The sequence below is a fragment of the Colias philodice genome, chromosome 10 (assembly GCF_061535455.1).
Source record: "Colias philodice isolate Cphi_HAF_F1 chromosome 10, ilColPhil1 Martin Lab GWU primary, whole genome shotgun sequence".
NCBI lineage: Eukaryota > Metazoa > Arthropoda > Insecta > Lepidoptera > Pieridae > Colias > Colias philodice.
The window spans coordinates 224932-250026 of record NC_143095.1 but is presented as its reverse complement, the minus strand read 5'-3'; the positions used below and the strand labels follow the sequence as shown (position 1 = coordinate 250026).

At 33.9% G+C, this 25095-nt stretch overlaps 2 protein-coding genes across 3 annotated transcripts in view; one reads left to right on the top strand and one right to left on the bottom strand.

Annotated features, from left to right (window-relative positions):
• The window catches only part of LOC149484979 (uncharacterized), a 93744-nt gene that overhangs the window by 28752 nt on the left and 39897 nt on the right, over window positions 1-25095 (bottom strand). The window contains exons 3-4 of the mRNA XM_089699714.1: window positions 22823-22900; window positions 22279-22425 (exon numbers count right to left, since the gene is read on the bottom strand). Of these exons, the coding sequence (XP_089555840.1) occupies window positions 22279-22425; window positions 22823-22900 (225 nt within the window). The remainder of the gene's footprint in view (window positions 1-22278; window positions 22426-22822; window positions 22901-25095) is intronic.
• LOC149484980 (uncharacterized) lies at window positions 13499-17000 on the top strand. Of its 2 annotated transcripts, XM_089699577.1 has the most exons (4): window positions 13499-14028; window positions 14118-14195; window positions 16540-16675; window positions 16798-17000. In XM_089699577.1, exons 1-4 carry the CDS (start codon window positions 13525-13527, stop codon window positions 16968-16970), a joined length of 891 nt encoding a protein of 296 aa, XP_089555703.1. In that variant the 5' UTR covers window positions 13499-13524; the 3' UTR covers window positions 16971-17000. The 2 variants fall into 2 exon arrangements, with proteins under 2 accessions (XP_089555703.1, XP_089555704.1); XM_089699578.1 differs by lacking the exon at window positions 13499-14028 and having other exon boundaries at window positions 14100-14195.

Here is a 25095-nt window from a genome sequence, read left to right as displayed (position 1 = left end):
AAGCTAAGATACAATCTGCTTCCATATTGATCACAGCTATTACATTGTAACGTTGCAAATAAATCAATATTTACTTCGGTCACTTTCCTGTGATTATCTCATAAAGTACTTTGAGCCGATCCTACTTTAGTTATTAACATCTTGATCGTATTTTGTGGCTTGTTTAATAGCAAATTTTACGGACTAAGAAAATAATATTAGAACAGCAGTAAAAAGCTTTTACATATATGGAAATAGTAGTGAATCATAGCTTTGGAAGTTTCGTTAATATGGTTAATTATATATTTTATGTAGGTCAAAATTGTATACAGTTTACATGATTTCAATATAAATACTTTTCATGATTTATAACTCAGTCATATTCCTGGCAAAGCATAAAACCAATCGCTTTTAATTTCCCTATTCTAGCGTTAACTATGAGAATGTTGACTATGAGTTTTAACGATTTTCTTTATGTAGCGGTTAACATGCAACTACTTTATGGAATAAGTGCTTAAAACCACAAACTAGTCATGACATACTTGCTAGATGTATTACAAAATATTTACTACATCGTAATGCAAATATGTGAATATAGTATAAATCCTAGCTCTGATAAAAGTAAATATTGTACATGCTAAACCAGATATCACTACATAGTATAAAACAAAGTCGCATTCTCTGTCCCTATTTCCCTATGTCCCTATGTCCCTATGTCCCTTTGTACGCTTAAATCTTTGAAACTACGCAACGGATTTTGATGCGGTTTTTTTAATAGATAGAGTGATTCAAGAGGAAGGTTTATATGTATAATAACATCCATTAAATAGTGGAGAAGTACTGTTATTTTTGAGGTTTCTAATGTGATGTCGTAAATAATTACATTTTATCCGCTTACATTTCAAACGTAGGCTGAACCCTACGAGTTTTATCAAAATAATGTACTAAGTATTGTACACATTGAAAAGGTCTACAGAAAAGTCCGCGATGGCATATGTCTATCTCTTATGGATAACCCACAATAACTTTTTTTTGTCATTTACTTTTTACGACAAATAATGGCTAATTTTCAAAGCGATTTTAACCAATACAGCATTAATCCTTAACCAATTAAATACCTTGAATACATTGTTCATTTAATATAGATCTATATGGCCCTTTACACCGTATGATTTAAGTGAATATTTTCGAAGATATTACAGATTTAAAAATTGCGGGACGTACCGTTTGCGGCGGTACCGGCCGGCCGGGCCGCTATGTTTTTATAAACAACGTTAAAAGTTATTCTGTAGTGTATTTAGTATCAGCATTGCACCCGTGCGAAGCCGGGGCGGGTCGCTAGTGTAAGATAAAAGCAGAAAAAAAGACCTACTTAAACGTTTTCCTAGCAGAATTGCAAATTCAGCCATTTTGAAATAGAAATAGAAAGCGTTTTATTTGCCACCATGTAACTCTTAGTAATTAATACACAAAACAGAAAGAAAAAAAAGATAGTAATGGAGGCAAAAAGGACTCTCCGTCAGCAAAGCAGCAACCATTATTTAAAATGTATTGCTGCACTGATTTTCATTTTGGATGTCAGAGATAGTTTTATTTGTTTCATTCACCCTGATTTTTAAAAGCATTGTAACTAATTGAAATAAGATTTTTTTCAAATTGTAGCAATAAGACCAACGAGAAATAATAATCTCTATGTAGAGACTCTAGATGGAGAGGATTCAGAATCCGTCCTGTTTTTAGGAGATTTTGTTATAAAAGAGAGACAGTATCGCAAACAACTCGTATTATACAATATGTAGAAATGCGTGTCACGGAGTATCGGCGAATAAAATGTAAATGAAACGCTGGCAGCGGGGCGCGGGCCAACCGCTCGAATTACGTTTTTATTGTCTATCGCTTTTCATACAATTCAATTTTCTTACCCGTGTATTGGAGAACATTTTATACAATCGCATGGGACGCTAATAAAAACTAGTGTGAGGGGTATCGCCTGGAAAAATGTGACCTCAGAATTTTGTCGTGATCGCACGTTTCATTTGTTATCATTGATATGTCTCATTTGTCTATCTATGTCTACCTTCATATTAAATGAATGTAGTATCGGTGTTTAGATATTAGTAGTTAGAAAATAACCAGTCGATGAAAGTGAGTCATTATCACGAAATAAATATCTAGTGAATTGTTTTTTTTTTATTCGGTCTTAATATTTATGCAACATAGATACTTAGAATACCTTATTATTATAGATAATTATACTTACCTATAGATTTACATATCGTTGAAACAAAAACCTTATAAAAGAAATGAATTGAAAAAGCAACAGTTTTAGATAAACATGGACATAGAATTCTACGGAATATATAATTTCATGCATGTTAACAATGTGTGGCCGAATCGTAAACATATCGGCTTCCTGCCTGTATAGAAAATAAATAATTTTTATGTTACGTGTATTTTGGGTTTAGGCGGAACCCTAAAGCCAACAGGATGTGAACAACCGACGTAACTACTAAATAATTTGTGAGAACTACTCGATATTTGTCAGTCAACTCATGTGATAAAAAACTTAATTTAAATACCGTGGATGTTCTTTAACCATTTGGGGATTCGTAGCATACAAAAATTTAATTTTAGCCTCATAATCTGATGATGAAGTTAAGAACTGATGAATATAGAGAAAAAGTAACAAAATATATTTAAAATATTATACTGAAAAAATTGCATACCTATAGTATTAGTATCTATTATTACTTGATTTTATTTGTAATGATACTATATTAAAGAAATAAAGTACACCTGTTACAATACTCATTGGTATTTACGACTATAACATTCCTATGTGTCTCCGGTTCTTAATAAGTTCTATCTACAGTTATAACAGAAGTGTCGCAGATCTTTTTAGAAGAATGTGTCTAATGTCCTCTAAAGTTTAACTGCCCAATAAACTCATCAAATTGTCTCGGAACATCCTCTCAAAACAAGCAATCCGAAGCACTCAAAATTACGAGAGCTTTAAGCTCTGTCCATACTCAGCTGTTTTGGTTAGCGCGTGTTAGTGTTGTGTTAATTTAAATTAATGCATTTGTTAATAATTGAATATAAAGTAGAGACGTGATTCAACGAAAGCTAGAGAAGTTTGATGACGTGGTAGAATTTGAATTCATATAGGGTCGACCATATGACCGAAATGTACACAATTTAACCCCTAAATGAATGTTTACCAGTCTTATATTTTATTGTGTTAAGTGATTGTGACGTGATCACAATTTTTATATCATTTTATTAAATCTATAGACTTATTGCAGTAAGCATTTAACGCGCTTTAAACTTCACGTGTGTGCAGGGCCTAACTTAAGGATATTTACTATGTAATAAAATTTATTTTTACTACGCTTTGATCCGATGCGGGCGCGTGCTTTATTGATGTCTTCCTGCAGATACGGAATTGATTTCACGTTTAGTTATTTTCAAATTAAAGTAATACGGGACTTTGATATTGTTGTGTAATATCCGCTTTACGAAACATATAGATATTTTAAATTAAACCGATTATGGGTAAAACTTGGTATCACGCTGGTATTTCATGAAATAGTCGATATATTTTTTTGTATGTTAGCAAAAAGCTGATAGTGATTGAATACTTAATTTATATATTTAAAAGGTATCATAATATATGTTATATGAACGTTTTAATTAAAGTTAAGGTTATTGGTTTATTTAACACAAAGACTACCGTATTACCTATAATTTAGATTTTGTATTTATTTACACTATTTCCCAGAAAACACTGGAATCTAGATAACAAAAGTGTAACACAATATGTCGGCGTATTATTACAATTTGAAACGCGACTGATTCCCCGAAGAGCCTCGTCTTCTCACGCAAACGCCCATTTTACACTTAATTAGCCACTAATTCTCGACTTTTATATAGTAACAAGGATCCAAAAGAAACGTGTCATTTAATTATGTACAAAAACGACTGGTCACAGCTTTTTGTACGCAATCAGATGATTCTTAACAATAAAGGGTACATGATACATCCTATCACGTAATGTTTACATAAATCTTATTATTTTTATAGTAACAAGTGGAAAAAAACTGTACCTCTCGCTATATTCAAGACAGATATGTATATACAGACATATCTCGAAAACTTCATTGAAGTAGAGATACATATAGTAACGTTGAACTATCAGAGTATTAAAACACTGGGTCAAGTATCTAAGTCTAAAGCGAATTTCTTACAAGATGGTTGTCATATATGACCCATTTAACAATGAAGTAGAGAGCCGAAGAATTGGGTCAAGCTTTATGATTGATCACATATTATTATTATCATTAATTAATTCTAGCAGAGCAAAACTGATTTCAAACAAATGAATTCAGCCAAGATTAGTGCTCGTAAAACTTTTCTCTTCATAGTTTTATCAAATTGTCAAGGTTTTATAATGTCGCTAAATTGCGAGTTCAATACGGTGTCGTAATTTTTAGAAATTAGTAATATTTTCGTGGAAACACGATCAATGTTTGAAAACGAAGTATCTACCTTCAATCGAAAACATTACTATTAGTTATTTAATTTATAACTGAGCCTCCACAGCAAGCTTGTCTCTATAGCAGGACCAAGAATAAATATTTTCACACAAAATGCTTTTTACAGAAGTTAATTAGATACAGACTATTCAAACCTGGTTTCAATTTATTTTAATCTCATCCGATTCCTAAAACTGAACCTGAACCTATCAGCTATTCGCGTCCAATTTACTTATTGTCATCATGAAGACTTGTTACTTAGATTTTTCTTGAATACACACTCCATGTCAATATTAAAACCGTTTATCTGTAGCGCATTCAAAGTACCTCATAACATGAAATCCTTTTAAAACATCCAGTAAAGTAGCTGATAAGTGAAATACAAGCAATAAATCAATACCATTTATCTGTATGTGAGGCATTAAAGAATCGTAATGTGCACCGTTTTAGTTTTAATCGATTTATTTCGTGGAATGTGGTTTATGAGCGAGAGTTATACTTGGCTTCTCCAGTCAATTCAAGAAAGGTCTATTTCTAAAAACAATATTGGTTATAAGTTATAACTTAGCATGTAAATTCAAGGAAAGAAAATAAGACAGGTTTGTAAATGGACGAGTTCCAGTTATAGGTCTACCTATGAAACGTAGACCTGTTTGTTTGTATCAAATCACCAAAAAGCAATGTAAAAGAACAAGTAACAAGGAAATGTGTATTGTTACAAAAAACATCGATCTATAAAACGTTTCATAATACCTACGTCTGTTATCTCGAATATTATTTGTATCTTTAATCATAACTTGTACATCAAAATATCTGAGCATGAACAATGCGCCGATAATTAAGCCAGCTGCGGTTGGGAACAAAGCTCCATTACTAGAAATGAGCCAGACGCTGCAGGCTGTAACCCACAATATACACTATCCTAGTACGGTCTACTATGGTGATAATAGAAAAACTATGACTTTTCACCTCAAGTGTTGTGAAAATTTTAGTTTTTACTTTAGCTTTGAGCTTATAGAGCCATAGAAATTACACAATTACAAAACAAATACCTACACGTAGGTACAAAAAGTAGACTACCTACTTTGCAATCTTGAATTCATATTTATATTTATTATCTGGAATTAATATCTATAACATATTCTACGAAATCTTCTACAGACTAAGAGAGCTTATGCGTTATAAAGTGCTGATAAAATCTTCAATATTGAGTATTAGATTACCATTTTCAAACTTATTCAAAGTACCGGCGTAATCACGATGCTCATAAAATAACTGAATAAATAATATCGTATTCAATAGCTTTACATTGAATAATTCATGTAATAAATATGTATTTTGTACTGTATTACGGGCTTCAGTTTACATTCGGACCACATAATAATAAAACTATAATTTATCGTCATTTACAAATTATTCAAACTCAAAAGTAATCTATGGAGTTATTGGTATTTATTTATTTCTTAATTACTTCTCTAAAAAGAACATAGTGACACATAACTCTTTGTGTTAATTAAAAACAGCTTTAAGGCTATCTGTACCCAAAAATAAATAAAGTTTTTTTCGCCGTGATCCAACATTTTTGGAGGAAATCTTAAAAGGGCCTTCGTAATTACTTTTTAAATCCTATTTCGTAAGTAACAAAAGTACTTCATCATGTTTATCTCGAGCGCTAATAAAAACTCGGTACAACAAAAGCGCAAAACTTTTTGTGAAACAATCGTTAAGATATCAGGTAAATATTTTTTAATACAAGTCATTGGCGACTCGTGAGCGGATTTTGCGCTTATACTTCTGTGAAAGTTTATTACATTTTATTGTAAAACTTTTGATGATACATATAGGTATGATTTCATATTTATTTTTTGGAACTACGAAACATTGAAAATTCGAAACAAACAACCTAATTACGATTCTTTTACAAAGAATCATCAGAATCTATTCAGACATTCAGTGATTTTCGCGTGAACCAGTTCACATACAAACTTCGCGTTTATACCTATTATAATAGCAGATAGTTAATACTAGCTGTGCCCGCGACTTCGTCCGCGTGGAATAGTGACTGCATAGTAGTTACTACTTAACACACAATTATTGAGTAAACACGTCTTGAAACACGTACATATACAACTAAATTACATATATATAAATTATATAAAAAATAAATTATATATATACAACTAAATTATAAGTACTTACACATTATTATAAAGTTAAGAAATAAAATAAATAATAACACAAAAGAACTGTTAGTAAAATTTATTACTAAACTGAGCTAGGTATAAAACTTAGGTACAGAAGAGTTCAAAATTTCCAGGATGTGGTTATTCTCCCGCTCCCATATTCCTTCTACTTTCACAGACGTTCAACTTTTCCCTTTCACCCCTAGTAAATGGCTGAACCGATTTTGATCTCAACCATGTCTATTGTCTAATCATACCTATATATTATGTAAATGTCATATCCTTTCGTTTGGTACTCCATTTGGATTATTTATCCCCACTATCACCCCTAAGGTGCCCTATATGTAATAAACAGATTAACCAATTTTGATAAAACATGACTAATTGTAATTCACACGTCATTTGATATGCCGCTTGATTATATTATTTGACCACATTCGATTATTCATTCCCACTTTTACCGCTATAAATCAATAAATGGATGAACCGATTTTGATTAAATATGCCTCATCATACTTCTCACGTCAGGTCATGCCCTTTCATTTGATATGCCACTTGGGTATATTATTTGACAACTTTTATTCCCACTTTTGTACCTATATCCAATAAATGGATGAACCAATTTTGATAAAATATGTCTTATTGTACTTTACACGTCATGTCTTTCATTAGATACGTCACTTGAGTATATTTGATAAAATTCATTTATTTATTCCCACTTTTACCCCTATATCTTATATATAAAAATGAATCGCAAAATGTGTTGGTAAGCGCATAACTCGAGAACGGCTGAACCGATTTCGATAATTCTTTTTTTATTATATTCCTTGAAGTACGAGGATGGTTTTTATGTAGAGAAAACGTAAATATGTACCACGGGCGAAGCCGGGGCGGACCGCTAGTATCAAATAAATGGATGAACCGATTTTGATAAAATTTGACTAATTGTTTCTGACATGTCGTCTATTTTCATTTGATATATCACTTGGGTATAACCTACATTAACAACCTACATTAACAACTAACATTCGTTTTTTTCATTCCCACTTACCCCTATATAATATAAGAAACAACTAATGTAACAAAAAACGCATCTAATTGGTATTACCCGTTAGCGAGCTACGGTGGCACAGACAGACACGCAATACACACATAGCGGACACCCCTCTTTTTGCGTCGGGGGTTAAAAATAATACCTACGACATAATTTCAAAGACCTTTTATATAGAAAATTTACCTAGAAGTAACCATAATGCTACATATTTGTGCAGGTTTTAGACTTATGAGCAAAAATCTAAATAAAGGTCCTTTGACCCCCCCTACTACCCCCTCAGCATAACCACCCCCCCCCCACGCTTGGGGACTTTCGATATGATCATCTGGACATGTCAAGGAATAACTTTAGCGTATAATTTACGTAATAAAGTAATTCATGTATTAGAATGCCTTAGCAAATGTTCGCTGTGATTAGTTAAATGGTCATAACTTTTTTATTTATGAACCGATTGACATGAAATAAACACTAAATGTTAAATGAAGCTTACCACAATATATTAGTGAAAACCGCATCTAAATCGGATAAGCCGTTTCTGAGATTAGCGTGTTCAAACATACAGACAAACAGACAAACCGACAAACAGACAAACAGACAAACAGACAAAAATTTTTTTAACAACAGTTTTGGGTTTGGGATCGATTTAGTAATAACCCCTGCTAATTTTTTTTTACATATTTTCACTGTACAGACACCACTTTTCTAGAATTTTATTATATGTATTGATGATGATGATGATGATGATGATGATTGATTGATGATGCAATTTGTGTTTGTTGTGTTATTTGATCTGTTGCTTCGTTCATTTTATTTTTATTTAATTACTTATAAGATAAGATTAATGTATATTTAACAAATTTGCAAAGGAGCTTACATTCATAAAACTATTCTGGACACATGGCGACCAACTATCCTGCACTATTATGCAGTTTACGATGATAACAAAAACAAAAGTCGGATTATTTGTAAAAGTAATTAAAACATCAGGTAGAATGTTTTGTTATCGCGACCACCCGTTAACTAGTTCCATACACGTGCTTTGTCCATGTTAATGAAATTCTTGCCTTGTGGACTTCGGCAATAAAGATGGATGCATGCTAGGACATAATTATGAAGAGGTAATAATACATGGGTATGTTTGAGATTTATTAAACAAATTGGTATTTATAAAATGCAACCTATAAAACTTTTCAATATAAATACTATGAACAATAATATAAAAAAAAACTCTTAATAGGTAACGTACGTATCATTGCAGTTCCAAAACATATATAATAACTTCGTACACATCTTTACTTCAAAATAAACGAATTGTCTAAGTTGTTAAAAAAATACTTATTACCTACTTACATTAAATTCATAATTATCAATTATCAAGATGCTAATAATCTTCGAAGTGATGAAATGCTAATGAAAATTAAAGATAAGAAAATTGCGCATGGTAAAATAATTGATTATGTACTACAAGAAAGTTAATTCAAAACAAACCGGTTGTTTGGGCGCTATTTATTTATAACACTTGCAAAAGTAATCGAGAAGCCTGGGAAAGAAAACTCACACAATAACTAAAGCACAAATCATTCAATATAGCTGAATCTTACGAGAAATTTCTCCCATAGGATATAAAAGAGGCGCATACCGATCCGAATGCTCCCACGTTGGCGTCTCACGAATGCAATCCCATGCACAAGCACAATTTGAACAATCACACACTACACACAGCCAAACTCGACGAAGTCTCGAGCGCTACTGAAGCGCTTCGAGCCCTCAAACTTCGACACGATAACCCGTTCCAAAGCCTCAGTGGGCACAATACGAACGCTTGCGCACCTGTATGCATTTTTTACTTTTTTTTAAGTTTTCTGCGACGAGTTCGGTTGATGACCCTCTCGAATTTAATGAACTTACGAATTTACATTGAATGCCGACATTAACTTCGCAATTGGAGGTATGTAATTGCGATAATTCATCAAGATGAGGGACATGTGAATGGTAAGTTGGAGTAATGTTGACGTTTTAAGTCTAATTGTTAAACTTCTATCGCCCAACGAGATACTGTTCTTTTACGGGCCATAGCAACCGAAGTGATTTTAAGTTAAGCAGAATTTATGTCCATTTTACGATAATATAAACTGCACCAGTAGGTATGTAATCTTATATATAAAAATGAATCGCAAAATGTGTTGGTAAGCGCATAACTCGAGAACGGCTGAACCGATTTCGATAATTCTTTTTTTATTATATTCCTTGAAGTACGAGGATGGTTTTTATGTAGAGAAAACGTAAATATGTACCACGGGCGAAGCCGGGGCGGACTGCTAGTTATATATAAAACTTCGTGTATGATTGAGTAGGTACAAACGATTTTTGATATCTAACCACCGAAAAAATTCAAAATAAATTGTTATTCTTATGAAAATATTTGGGTACAAAGCGAACCGACATAGGTACCTATTTAATATATTATATGGACATGCAATTACATTTTCTACCGCCATTTAGATATAGATGATTGTTATCGCTTTTGTAATATTTTTAACGTAACTTTCATTCTAATCGACGCTTAGCTAAGTCGATGTCAGTAACTAGATAACGTCTCTGTAAAAAGAGAAAAGGGATATTGAATTATTCAAAACATATCTCTTCCTATAAATATTTCAAAAGTGTGCTGAAAGTTTTCATAATGCATCGTTTCTTTGTGATAGCTATAAACTGCTTATGCGTAATTGAATGTGCTCATGGATATTATTCCAATTTATTTGAGAAGTGGTACCTTAATTACATAGCAAGAGTGTATTGTTTAGCCATCATAATTTTTTATACATATGAATTTATATTTTTTGCTCATACATTAGACACATATTATTTTTGCACAATAATCGGACTTCTATTGGATTTTTTACTATGTTCATTGGGGTCACTTTTTGCTGGAATCCATGAATTACGCCGGTTTTCACGACTGACTTTGTCATTGGAAACTAGGATAGGAGTAACCAAGATACGCAAAACAGATTTCGTTGTTTTCTATGCTTATATCGTACTAAGTATTCTCAAAATGTACTACCTATGGGCCTTTACGTCGTATAAGCTTGTACCTGTGGAATATATGACAAAATTGGTAGTGTTTTGGATCATGTATAAAATGGGTCAGTTATTCAACTGCTTGAGCAGATCCATACCATTCCAGCTGACTTTTAATGAAATGAAAAGACTGCGTTTGTCATTTGAAACAAAAATCATTGTTAGCAATAACGCAGCTGACAAGATCGCAATAATAAGTGAACATGCTGAAATATACAAAGCTCTACTGGAAAATTTGAATGCAAGTGGTCTGATTTTTAAGATAATGGTAAGCGGTTTTGGTATTTTATTCGAAATTATAATTGACTCATTTTTTATTTATTATTATATCTCAATTTTGAGCCGCTGATGAAGAATATCATACTTAAAAGCCCTGCAAATTATATTTTCAAATTCAAATTGTTGAAAAATAAATTATATATTTTAATTTGTTCCAGAATTTTCGTGACTTCACTTTTGCAATGTACTATATTTTGGCGGTAACAATAGGAATTTCATTCAATCATAATAAAGAGGTACCTACCACAACCTTTTGCCCAAAAACATCCGCGTCAGCGTTACTCAAGAAATCAGTAAAATTTCCACGCATACCGTTGCAATTGAGATGATAACCGCCTGCTAAAGTATTGCTAATACAGTACCACCCTTAATACGTACAATATCGTTTGAAAAACTTTTATAGAGAATAATATATATTATCATCATTTCAGGTAAGATTGAATATGGTGGTCGACTCAATCTGCTTCGTAATGATATTTTTCCTGCCTTGTATCTTGTTGGAATTAATAAAAAATGAAGTTGATAAAATTAAAAATAAACTAATCGAGATACATCGAAGTGCTGAAGGTACGTAATTAACTAGTATAGGACGAATTATGGACGAAATAATAGAAAAATGAACGGACTTTTTCCGTTCATAGAGAAAATTATGACGAAAATTTACTTTGAATAATAAGAAACTATTGTAGCGGCTTTCCCCTAATTTCCAGACGCGTGTGTGCGCGACAAGATAACGGACGTGGTGAGGTTCCTGGAGCTGCGGCCGTTCGAGTTCCGCGTGTGGCGGCTGTACTCCATCGACGTGCGCCTGTCGCTCGTGTTCCTCAACCTCATGAGCACGTACGTGCTCGTCGCCTTGCAGTTCACTCATCTTTTTGACTAAAATCAGGCCCGCACGTGTCAGAAGTGATACTTCTTTGGCAAAATCCAAACATACCAAAATCGTCGCCTAACCATTACGTGACGGTACTGCCATGACGCTACCTTGAAATTTTACTCTCAACGCGCCTAAAGAAGCTTCATTTTAAAAATTGTAAGATTTTTGCATTATTAAAATATCTTATTTTTTTGCAAAACTTGAATAATATAAACTGTACGTGTATACTACGAAGATATAGATCTTTGTCTATAGTTTCAAAGGTTTAGCTATAAAACCGTTGGCATATGGCACATTTCTTTGCTGAGGAAAATTCTTACAGCCGTTGAACATTGGAGTTCCGCAAGGATCTATTTAGGTCCCTTTTTCTTGGTCTACCTTATTATTTGCAAGATACATCATATTTTATATTGAATGTGGATAGACATAATCCATATGTTGATGAAGTAAACTTAGCTCTTTTACGCATACCAAATAGGTTACAATCATTATTGTTACAGTTAACAAAAAAATAATTGTATACAATGAAAATGCAAAAAAGGTGAAAATAGATATTATTTTTGAAGGACAAACTGTATTTCTTGAGTAAATACAAGATGGGAAGCTACAACGGGGAGCACATATTAACAAACTGTTCAGCTGCATGTGCAGTTGGAAAAATTAGGGATCCCACCGATACTGATACGTTACATTGGTTTACTTTTATTTTCATAGTAACAATTGTCATACGGAATATATAGACTGTGGAGCCGGGCAGCAGATATTGAAACTAAATTCATATTGCAAAAAAGAGGCACACCTCGTATATTATATCATTCACGGGCTCGGAAATCTTTAAGAAATATACGGATACATCAAAATATTTTATAGTGATTGTTTTATATATCGGAAATTTAAATTAGTTTATAGTGTAAAAATGGGACACTCAGGAGTGAAGCGACGGACTTTTTCCATTGTCACGTAGAAAATCTATGTATTTCGGTCTCATTAAATATAAACTTTATGAATCTTGATGTTTACTTTTTTTCTCAGCTTAACCGGTAATAAGTGGTAAACTATGTTATGACGATTCAGAAATAGTCCTGAAAGAATTAAAAAATAATTGAATGAATAAATTATTGAGTTTTTGATTCAGAGCACAAAATATATGGCTTGTAGTATAGTAAAGATTGCATATTATAATACTTATAATATAGATATTCCAATCCCATTAATGTAAAGATGATCGTTATCGCTCTTGTAATGTTATTAATATGACTTTGATATGAACAACACACACGTAGTTAAATCGATGACAGTGACGGGCTCACTCTAACGTTACAGTAGAAAAGCAATATTGAATTAGTACAATAAGTTTTGATCATGAATCGTTGCTTTGCGATAGCTATAAAGAGTTTGTGTGCAATCGAATGTGCTCTTGGTTATTATTCGAAATTATTTGAGAAGCTGTACTTGAACTGTATAATAAGAGTGTACTGTATATCTATTATATTTTTCTTCATCTACGGAGCAAAGCTATTTTCCCTTAAAATAGGCATGTTTTATTCTTACACAATGGCACCATATCTTTTTGATTATTTGTTATGTTCATTGGCGTCAGTGTTTACTGGAAACCTAGATTTACATAGGTTTATTAAATTGTCTTTAACATTGGAAACTAGGATCGGAGTAGCCAAAATGGGCGGCACAAATTTCATAATTTTTTATGGTGTTATCATTTTAATCACGGGAAAACTTTACTACTTATTGGCATTCATAGTGCAGATTACAGAGCATAACCTTGTGTTTGCGGAACATTTGAAAATAGTTAGTGTATTTTGGTGCTTCTATAAGATGGGTCAGTTATTCAATAGCCTGAACAGATCCATACCATTCCAATTCACTTATAATTTAATGAAAAGTCTCCGTTTGTCATTCGAAACCAAAATCATTGGTGCGAACAATGCAACTGAGAAGATTGCGATGATCAACGAACTTGCCCATATTTACAAGGATTTATGGGAAAATTTGAATACAACTGGAGTGATTTTCAGGATATTGGTAAAATATTTTTTTATTTAATCGAAATAGGAATTGCTTGCCTCAATTGAGCATTATTTATCATTTCACTATGTTATATTTTATTACAGAATTTTCGTGACTACGGTTTTGCAATGTACTACGCTTTATTGATAACAATTGGAATTACGTTCAACGAAAACAGAGAAGTAAATAATTTACGACAAATTAAAGCATAAAGTAGTTTTAAAGATGCATCTAGCAGAATTAAAGTAGCATTCATAAGTCGTGTACTGTCCTAACAGTACGTACTTAGGTAGAATTGCAATGGCTCACTCCTACAATCAATTCGGGCGCTCGTCCGTTCCAGTCTGACATCGGCCGTCGACTGACAACTAAAGACTAATGACAGCTATGAGCTAACCCCACGACTGGTGTACTTGATACAAAATACACTCACCGGCACGGAATCTTGGCCACTTACAAATTTGCCGATAAAAAAAGTTTGAAGTGTTTTTCACGATTTTTTTGTATGCAGATATGTTAACATATTATTTGTTTAATTTTGTGGTAAGAAATCATTAAGTTTGAGAATAATCTTTTACCACTTTTTAAGAGTTACTCGAAATTTGTGATTTGTGCGGTTAAGCCGAAGTTACGAATTGTTCGTTTTAAACTTTTTCCGATATCGTTTATGACGTTTTAAGATATTGTTATTGTTGTACTGTAGTCAATGATCATAACAAACAATAAAAAATGCCGTTAACATCTGAACAACCTGCTCAGGCCATCACAATGTTAGACCAATGAATGCCGCAACGTAAAGTACCTAATGTTCAGTACGTACCACGTTCAGCGGTGCACTATGCATGGAGAATATACCAGGAGACTGGTAGCTACACGTGCAGACCAGGAAATGAAGGCATGAGGTGCACATCAGCTCGAGAAGACCCGTTTATTGTTCAAGAGATACTCAGAAATGGCTTTCTGACAGTTTTTGAGATACACCACCGGCTCTAAAACACCAGGATAATAAATGTGAGTGAGCAATCGGTGAGAAGACTAATGAAGGAAGTTAATTTGAAGGTTTGCAGACCAGCACGCCATCCAGAACTCCTCAGACATCACAGAGAAGCACGTCTTCGTTTTGCACAAGAACATGAAAACTGGACCCACAGCCAGTGCGCTCGTGTGGTGTTCACAGATGACTGCTAAGGCACTTTACGAGCTTCTGATAGCCAAGAGTCAGTATAGAGGAGACGAGAAGAGAGGTTTTCACCCATCACCACACTCAAACCACACCCCGGACACTCCATACAAAATGATCGTTTTGACAGTCACACTGTAGAGACTGCAAATGTGTGTGTTAACGCTTTATGGTTGGCACATTTGTGACTAGCGTAAAAAAAATTCGCGTTTTTCTGATGAAATACATCCGTAAACAGCACAATATCTAACCATTTTCTACGAAAGACGATAATCACAAATCCAAAATAATAAAATTACTTTAAGTCAATTTGATTAATGTTGTCAATCTTCGTTGCGTATCGTCCTTGCAGAAAAATATGGCCCATTTTATGTCTGATCGCGCGGGGGTGAGGTAAGTTTAATTTTGGCGGGAGGCGGAGAGTGTCCGTTCTGTAGCGTTTAGCTACTATTATGTATTCTGTGCTCAAACTGCGATTTTTCATGGAGGGTCAATAATGGTATGGGGAGGTATAAGTTCCGATGCTCGCACGGAGTTAGTTATCGTAGATAATGCCTTAAATTTGATCAGGTACATTGAGGAAATTCTCCAGGAACATGTTCAGCCCTATTACAGGTTTATCAGTGAAGACAATTTGCAACTAATACACTATAACGCACGTTCGCGTGTCGTACGATGCGTATAAGAGTACCTTCAAGAGGTTATTATTGAAAAATTGGAGTGGCCAGCTCGTAGCCCGGATCTTAATCCAATAGAATACATCTGGGACATGCTTAAAAGAAACATTAAGTTCGATTCCAACCCAGCACCAATGTTAGATGAGCTTAGAAATACAGCTGGGGCCGTTTGGTACACTATAGCTCAAGTGGACATCAAAAATGTCTTCTAGAGTATGCTAGACTGGATGCAAACAGTGTTTAAGGAAAGAGAAGGAAACACCCTATATTAAAAGGTTCAATTTTTTTTTATGGAAACGCTCTTTTTAATTTTTGTGCATTTTTTAAGAAATCATTTAAATTTCACAGGAAAAGCGTAAATTCTTGTTTAATTCATATCTACGCGGTAGTACTTCTTATAAACTTCCAATTATTACTAAAAGTTAGTAAAAACATTAAAGTAACTAGTTTTGATTAAATTTTTAATGAATTTTGTAGTAGAAAATAAATAGTGTTATTTTACCCAAAAATTTGCAGTGGCCAAGATTCCGTGCCGGTGAGTGTAATATCTCTATTTTTTTTAGATACACTCTGTGGATACACTACAAGTCGTAAAATATATTATTTTTCCATATAGAAATGTTTACAATACTATTATTTAATATATTATATGTATGTATAATTTTTTAGATACATTTGAACACAGTGATCGAAGCGATATGCTTAATAATTATATTTTTGCTGCCTTGCATCTTGTTGGAGTTAACTAAAAATGAAGTTGAGAAAATGAAAAATGTACTTATCGAAACATATCGAAATTCTGAAGGTATGTATAAGAACGACATTTAAATGTATTTTTCTCGGTCGAATCACATGACCTCTTTGGATGATATATGGAAACTTCTGGAATTATAAAAATCATGAAAGGAGCCTTTCTCTAATTTCCAGAGGAGTGTGTGCGCGACAAGATAACGGACGTGGTGAGGTTCCTGGAGCTGCGGCCGTTCGAGTTCCGCGTGTGGCGGCTGTACTCCATCGACGTGCGCCTGTCGCTCGTGTTCCTCAACCTCATGAGCACCTACGTGCTCGTCGCCTTGCAGTTCACTCATCTTTTTGGCTGAACTCGCGTCACAGTATAAAACTACTACACAACATTGGTCCATTTGCATTTACACTCTTGAGTTTGTCATTTATTCAAATTATTATTTATATCCGTCTTGTAATAGCTTCAGCTGTAAGTAGATGTTATTTGTCCCGCTACACATGCTTATGTTATTAATATAATAAAAAATTAATAAACACGCTTAAAACATTATATGTGTAGCTATTTTTTATTACCGAATATTAAACCATTGTATTCCTTGAAACACACAGGTGAAATGTATGAACGTAAGTTGAATGGTTAAAATAACCTTTTTTGTGGATGCCCACTTTCACGACATGTTGTCGGTACCTTTTAAATACTCCGTCTCGTATCCCACGAGAATAAAAGTATTTAGAATCCCCTTAATTAAATCGTTATTATCGTGTTATTGTATAGGTAGTTGTGTCATAAAATGTAAGAAAGGTATATAGTACTATTCGTTCTTCTTCGCCTTTTGTTCTGTTCTTGATTCCTTGGTGCATGAACTGTTGAAATTGAATCTGGTGGTATAGGTATTTATTGTTTGTTCGTCTGTAGATATTTGATGTGGCTCTAATCGATTGACTGGTTCGTCTGTTTGTGATGTGTGATGTATGTTCATTTGTTGAGATGTATGTGTTCATAGTCCTATACATTGTGTGTTATGATTTACTGCTGTGTTTTTAAATACGTTATCGCCAAGTACTTTACTTAATATACTTGATGAATGTATGGCTGCTTGTTTTTGAAGAATGCTGATGTCAATAAACGTATCTAATTTATCTATATATTTTATAATGTTTTTAGCTACTACCCCTGTGGCTCCTATGACAATCGGAATGACTGTTGTTTGAGTTTTCCACAAACGACTTACTTCAGTCTTGAGTAGTTGATATTTACTTAACTTTTCTATCTCTTTCGGTCCTATGTTGTAGTCTATAGGTACTATTATGAATGGTTAAAATAATATATTCTTTTTGTGCTAAATTAAGATGTTTATTATATTCCACGGATATAAACATATCTCTGGACTACACACAAATATTAAATGTAGTCCAATTGATCTCTTTAAACGTAAAACAATGAGGAAATTAATGATAATAACCTTGAGCTATGCATGAACTTCCTACAGGCATTTCCAATCCCATTAAAACAAAGATGATCGTTATCGCTTTCGTAATATTATTATAAGAAATTACATTATTACCGGGTGAAGTATTACTTTGAATGTAATAAGAATGTACTGCGATTCTACACAGCTACCTAATTGATGTAGGTAGTTGATAACAAATCGCAGCAAGTCAACGACTATATTAGCAAAGTGAGGGTAGTTGGGTCGAACGTCGTATAAACAACGTCCGTGCCCCTAGGCACGATTCGAACGAATGCACCACGAGTCAAAGGAACGCGGCTTTTTATAGTATTCGACAGCTAAGCATGTTCAGACATGAAATAATGACAACTACATATTGATTGTACCTGAATTACATAGCAAGGGTGTATTGCTTATCCGTTATAATTTGTTATATCTATGGTTTTATAGTATATGCTATTACACTAAACAAACTATATTAGGTATGTACAATCTCATTCAAAATTGACCACCCCAAAAAAATACCTTGTAAAGCGTATCCTGCTATCTGTGGATCAATTATCGTCAATAAATTCAATATAACTCGTTAGTTTTTTCATTATATGTATAATAGATTTTCCAATCCCATTAAGACAAAGATGATCGTATCGCATTCGTAATATTACTCATACGACTGACACACACGTAGTTTAGTCGATGCTATTAACTGGTTCACTCCGTAATATTGAATTAGAAAACACATCCTTCGTATCAAATATTTGAGTATATTAATAGTTCCCAAAATGAATCGTTTCTTTGTGACAGCTATAAACGGTTTATGTGCAATTCAATGTGTCCTTGGATATTACTCGAATATATTTGAGAAGTGGTACTTGAACTACTTATCAAGAGTGTACTGCATATTCATTTTAATTTTCTATACGTACGGATTTATAGTATTTGCTAATACACAACGCGATTATTATTTCTATGTAATTATTGGACTTCTTCTTGATTATTTACTATGTTCATTGGCGTCATTTTTTACTGGGAAACAAGATTTACACAGTTTTTTACGATCGAGTTTATTATTGGAAACCAGGATAGGAGAAAAAAAGATTTGCGGAACAGATTTCATTATTATCTACAGTTTAATCATCTTAATGATAGAAAAATTGAATAGCCTGTGGAACTTTATAGGTCATAAGTTTGTGCCTGAGGAATATTTGAAAACAATAAATGTGGTATGGAGTATGTATAAGATGGGTCAATTATTCCACAATCTGAGCAGGTCCATACCATTCCAGCTGACATATAATGGAATGAAAAGTCTCCGATTATCATTTGAAACAAAAATCCAAAAAGCAGCCGACAAGACCGCAATGATTAACGAGCATGCCGATATATATAAGGATCTTTTGGAAAATTTGAATGCAACTGGGTTGATTTTCAGGATAATGGTAAAACACTTTGATCCGAATATACAATTCAAGAATTTGCTTGACTTAAACAATTGTAGTATTCATTATCATTATTGTATGTAATACTTGTATCTTAAAGCACGAGTTAGCATGTGTATTATTGGTTTCAGAATTTTCGTGACTTCAGCTTTGCAATGTACTTCGTTTTGGTAATAACAGTAGGAATATCATTCAACAAAAACAAACAGGTAGTAATTGTTGACCAAACAATTCAGTTTATAATGAGGTTAAAATTACTTCATATACACAATGGAAGTTGTAATACATATATTAAATATGTACCTACTTATCCTATACATAATATGAGTTCACTCATTTTAGGTAAAATGGATCGTAGCAGTAGAAGCGTCATCCTTCATTATTATATTTTTGCTACCTTGTATTTTGTTAGAACTAACTAAAAATGAAGTTGAAAAATTTAAAAAAACACTCCTTGAAATATATCGAAACTCTGAAGGTATGTATATTTTAAATAAAATAACAATAAAAAAACTATCCATTAAAATGAAAACCGATACAAAGCAATGCAAGTATGTTCTATTGTCTGGGCAAAAAAATGGAGCCAATTTTAATTATTATATTCAGGCATTAGGCCTTTAAAATTTTTGCTAAGAATTGGTTAAAATGGAGAATTGCAAACTTAAATATTTAACATGAAGCACATTGAATACGTTCCCCTAATTTCCAGACGCGTGTGTGCGCGACAAGATAACGGACGTGGTGCGGTTCCTGGAGCTGCGGCCGTTCGAGTTCCGCGTGTGGCGGCTGTACTCCATCGACGTGCGCCTGTCGCTCGTGTTCCTCAACCTCATGAGCACATACGTGCTCGTCGCCTTGCAGTTCACTCATCTCTTTGGCTGAACTCGCGTCACAGTATAAAACTTCTACACAACATTGGTCCACTTTCTTCTACACTAAATAGTTTGTCGTTATGAAATCACTTTGATTGATCTTGTAAGCACTAGTTGTACCCACTCCTCATTGTAAAAAACGGGGTATACGAAAGTCAGAGTGTTCTAATAATAAAGTTGTTATATTAATTAATCGTAAATAATAAACACGCTTAAAAGCTGTTATCGTTGTTTCTAATGAACAAACACGCATTCGTGTGGGATTATCTAAACAAGCCGTGTAGTCGTTCAGTTATTGGAATGCAGCCTCCGCAAGGCCGTAGCAACGCAATGACACACATAGATTATCACGATTTTCGTGTTACCACATTATACATACCATTTGTGTCAAGTTGAGGGTTATTTATAATTTTTTCATTTTCCAATATGTATTAGAGGCACATCACGTTTAGCTTTCACGTTTAAAAAAATAATCATCATGTCCAATATTAATCATCAATATGTATCACATTTTTTGGGAAATGCGGACAGGAGGAACGCTAAACGTGGCTGAACTGCTGAACGCTGAACGGGGATGGAAAATTGTTGAAATACTAGGAAGTAAACTAATAAATTGAAATTGGAATGAATTCATTGAATATTTATAGGTATTTATTTCATAGGTGAATATTTTTGGTTGATAAATAAGTATTGAGTGATATTCAACGAACTGCACATTGCCGGAATTTCGCTGGAATATACCACAAGTGCAACGAAAAGTGGGACAAAATTGCACGGCGTAAGTGAAAAGATAATGACTGTTTTAATATGAAATTGATCAACTATTGGGTAGATCAAAATAAATTATCAAAGACTTGAAATATAATGGAAGCTTCCCGTTGTATAAGGGTCTTGGAATTTTTCGCAGTAAGGCAAATAATTATCTCCAAGTTATGTTCTTTCAAGAACTCTTAGCTTATATTCAGTTTATATGGTATGGATAGTATAGTGTTCAATTTACTTATTTTCAATCACCAATATAAATCAATATATATTCTTATTGTCAAACAGTAAAAGAGTACCTCACACCGATATAATTTCTTTAAAATAACTTCGAGAAATCCTGATCCTGAAACCCATCATTAAATATAGGTTGGTAGCTATTTATTTTTGTTATTAATATAATGATACATAATATATTATTAAACAGAATCTCGCCAATGCCTGTATCTTGCGGGTGCAATAGGCCACACGATAGAGTGGTCCGGCGCAATACCGTGGCAATACGTCAGACTGCTTTTCCGGGTCCAAGATCCGACACAGATTGCTATCGAAGCTTTTATTAGCGTTCCGTTTCAAGGATCTATTCCATTTTCAATTCGCAATATCTTAAGTACTTTTGCATACTGCATGCTTTATTGCTTATTAAAATTGAAAACATAGCCACAATACACTGCTAAGTCTGTTATTTATCTTTAGTTTAATGCGATTATTACGTTATATATAAATCGACATTTAATATTGTTTTATAGCATTCAAATGCTCCATAAAAATAGTAACGTTAGACACTTAAAAGTTAAAACCGAAAGAGCAGAAGAAATTCGATCGTTAAGGTATATTCACGGGTGGCTGAGTTTGGCGCTGCCCCGGTTTGTCAAAAAGATGCGGGTTCGAATCCCACCTTGTGATCGATTTAAAATGTTACATATTGTAAAACATTGTCCAGTATACATACACTACGCAGTCTCTACAATATACATGTATATTGTCTATCCTGTGTCTTCGTGCGTATATGCATATACGTGTGCAATGCGTGTGGGTTGTGCGTATGCGTGTGCCTGTACGTGTGTGTGTGCGTGTGTGTGCGTGTGTGTGAGCCTGTGCCTGTGCGTATGCTGTGTGTCTGTGTACTGCTGCACTCACCTGGTCGGGCGAGTCGGTCTCGAACGCGTGGCAGTACTGGTGCGCGGGCTCGGAGCGCGGCTCGCGCGCCACGAACGCGAACAGCGCGCGCGCCGCCTCACACGTCGCGTACGAGATGCGCCGCAGCGCGTGCGACATGCGCACGCTCTACGCACACAACCATTGGTAAACTTGGTGGAGTTAGACAAATATTGTATGTATATTCTATGGTAGCTTATTCTTTCTCGTTATTGTACGCACGCTCTATGCATACAACGATTGCCTTACTGGTATATTGGCGAGTGTGAAATATGTTACATTTATGTTGCGTCAACTTGTGCTTCCCCATTATTTTGAAAAGGACAAACGAAATTTCAGTAAACACATTCAAAACAATAAGAGTAGTTTCAGCGTTTCATTTAATTCATTAAGAATCAAGAATATTATTACAACTACAAATTTAATACAAAACTCGACTAGTGCAACAAACTTGAATTACGTCTGCTACAAACAAACTCTACAATGATCTATAAAGAGAATGATAAATTATAGAACTGCCACTGACCTGGTCTTCGGGGTCGCATACCTTGACCCCGGAAAGCGCGACCACCACTAGTACCGGCACTGCGTGTCCACTTTCCTGCTGACAATACAGAAATACTATTAAATTTTCAGTTCACATTATTACATTTAAACTTGCAGAATGTGCAAAAAAGATGCAGCGAATCAAGATTGTATAATAATTAATCGACTTGTGTTAGGTTCAATAAAAATTCAATTCAATTGCATAAGTATGCAAAGCAGTCTGCATACTTTGGCCCCAAATGGTACTTATCTATACTTATATAAATTCCAAACTCATTCGTGATACTTCCAAGCCTCTATTATTAAAATTTGTTAGTATAAGTGCTTATGCTGAGCATCGCAAACTGCCGACTGCACTGTCTCGAGAGCGAATATTGTGCACCGACCTGCCCACAGCCGCCGCTACCGTGTGTTTAACGGCTTACATTCATAATGACAGCTTATAACTTTATAAACATACCTTACAGTTTGAACATTAAAGATCATTAGAGAAAGTGATACAAATAAAATTAAAATAATTAAATAATTGTCAAATGTCCCTTCAGGAGAAACATTAAAATAAAAATATTAATTCTTCTGAAACTGTGAAAGAAACATTCTATGTAATCCTTCTTAACGTATAAACCGCTTCATTTTACTGCTAACCACTTTTTATATAAATTTTAATCGAGTATTCAAACTAAGCCTGTCTCCGGATCACTGTCTTGAAGCATTTCATCAACTAACGGAATTTAATCTCACTGAGAATATTTTATTAAAAATGTGATACCGCGCACAGCATTGAGGTCGCAATATCTGAACGAACGGGCAACTAACTCACATTTATATGCAAACCGACTCCGACCTCGTCGCACTGTAATGAACAACAATTGAATTATGCTGAAGATCTGATAAAATACTTTCCATGTGAGAAAAGACCGAAACGAGCAATATAGTGCTGATGACAAAGCAGAAAAAGCTACTCAAATACATACTCTGGGCTATACTCTATAATAGTACTGTATAATGTGGATAAATATAACACATCTTGAATTATAACCAACCGAATCTAACGTAACTTTTGTAACATTCTTACTAAACAATGTTTGAGTTTAAAAGATACAGATAACTGCAAACAATAAATATAACAGGATAAAAAGTTATTTCCTTATTAAATCTACAAGGTAACACAAAAATACAATGTATATAATAGCTATAACTGAGAGCAATTTTCTTTCACATAACAGAACAACACTGACTCAAAAATATAACATCACTGCGATATTTAACATGAAAATATCGGCTCCTAAAGCGTGCTCTTTATCATTAGAGCTTTTATAATGCCCCAGGCTCTACAAAGCACAAACACACGGTACATTAAAATTCTGGCATAACAACGAAGTGTGAGACCTAAATACTGCGAGTTTTAAGAGCAGAAAGGAACAAAGCAGCTCGCAAAATGTTACGAAAACAAACACTAACGAAGCATCTCTTGACATTCGCGCCTGCTGACGAATGTATGACGATTCCCTGCACAGAGTGTCATGAATTCCTTCTACGCTGCCTTCAAGGGAAGTAATGGCTTTACAACTGCAGGTTCTAGTTCTACGGCCCGCAAATGCTTTCGTTTTTTTATGTCTGAAAATAACGATTTTCTAAACAACTCGTGTATGTGCAAAATATCGGGGAAATATGTACTATAAATTTTCTGCATAACAAATAATGGGAATAGATTGTAAAATATTAGGCAAAACGATGGGCATAGTGATTGTAGTTTTCAAAAGATATTCCTATGATTGTTAACTAAAACATTCACTTAAAACCATTCAACGAAAGGCATTGTAAATGAATGTTTGTATTGTACAAATCTCCAATACTTTCATGCTTAAGGAGGTTGTTACGGAACAACTAATTCAGCACAATAAATTGTACATTCACTTACTGTCGGGCTAACGGGAAGCCTCCATGAAACGTATCTTTAATTAAAACCGCTAAATTCGCTACATTTCATCTTAACGAGCGTCTGCCTCGCCCGTCAACCTTCAGCCATTCAGATTACAGCTGAGATGACGTCCATTACACCAATGACCACCATAGACTTCTATTCAATTAAGCCTTTAAATGTTTCAGTATCGGGCCATTATATCACTACTAATATTTGAAATGGGAAGGCATTTGAGCTAATTGTAATGTTTCGAAATTCGATAGGGAATGAAGAGAAAGCTAAACAAGAACAGATCTTTTTAATTAAATGCAAATCTGATCGATTAAGAA

What these genes read in the sequence shown, in the direction of transcription:
- LOC149484980 (XM_089699577.1), top strand. Translation starts at nt 13,525, where the DNA reads ATGTTTTATTCTTACACAATGGCACCATATCTTTTTGATTATTTGTTA. An exon ending in CGTTCAACGAAAACAGAGAA is followed by an intron (nt 14,196 to 16,539) that starts GTAAATAATTTA and finishes ATAATTTTTTAG; the next exon opens with ATACATTTGAACACAGTGAT. An exon ending in AACATATCGAAATTCTGAAG is followed by an intron (nt 16,676 to 16,797) that starts GTATGTATAAGA and finishes TCTAATTTCCAG; the next exon opens with AGGAGTGTGTGCGCGACAAG.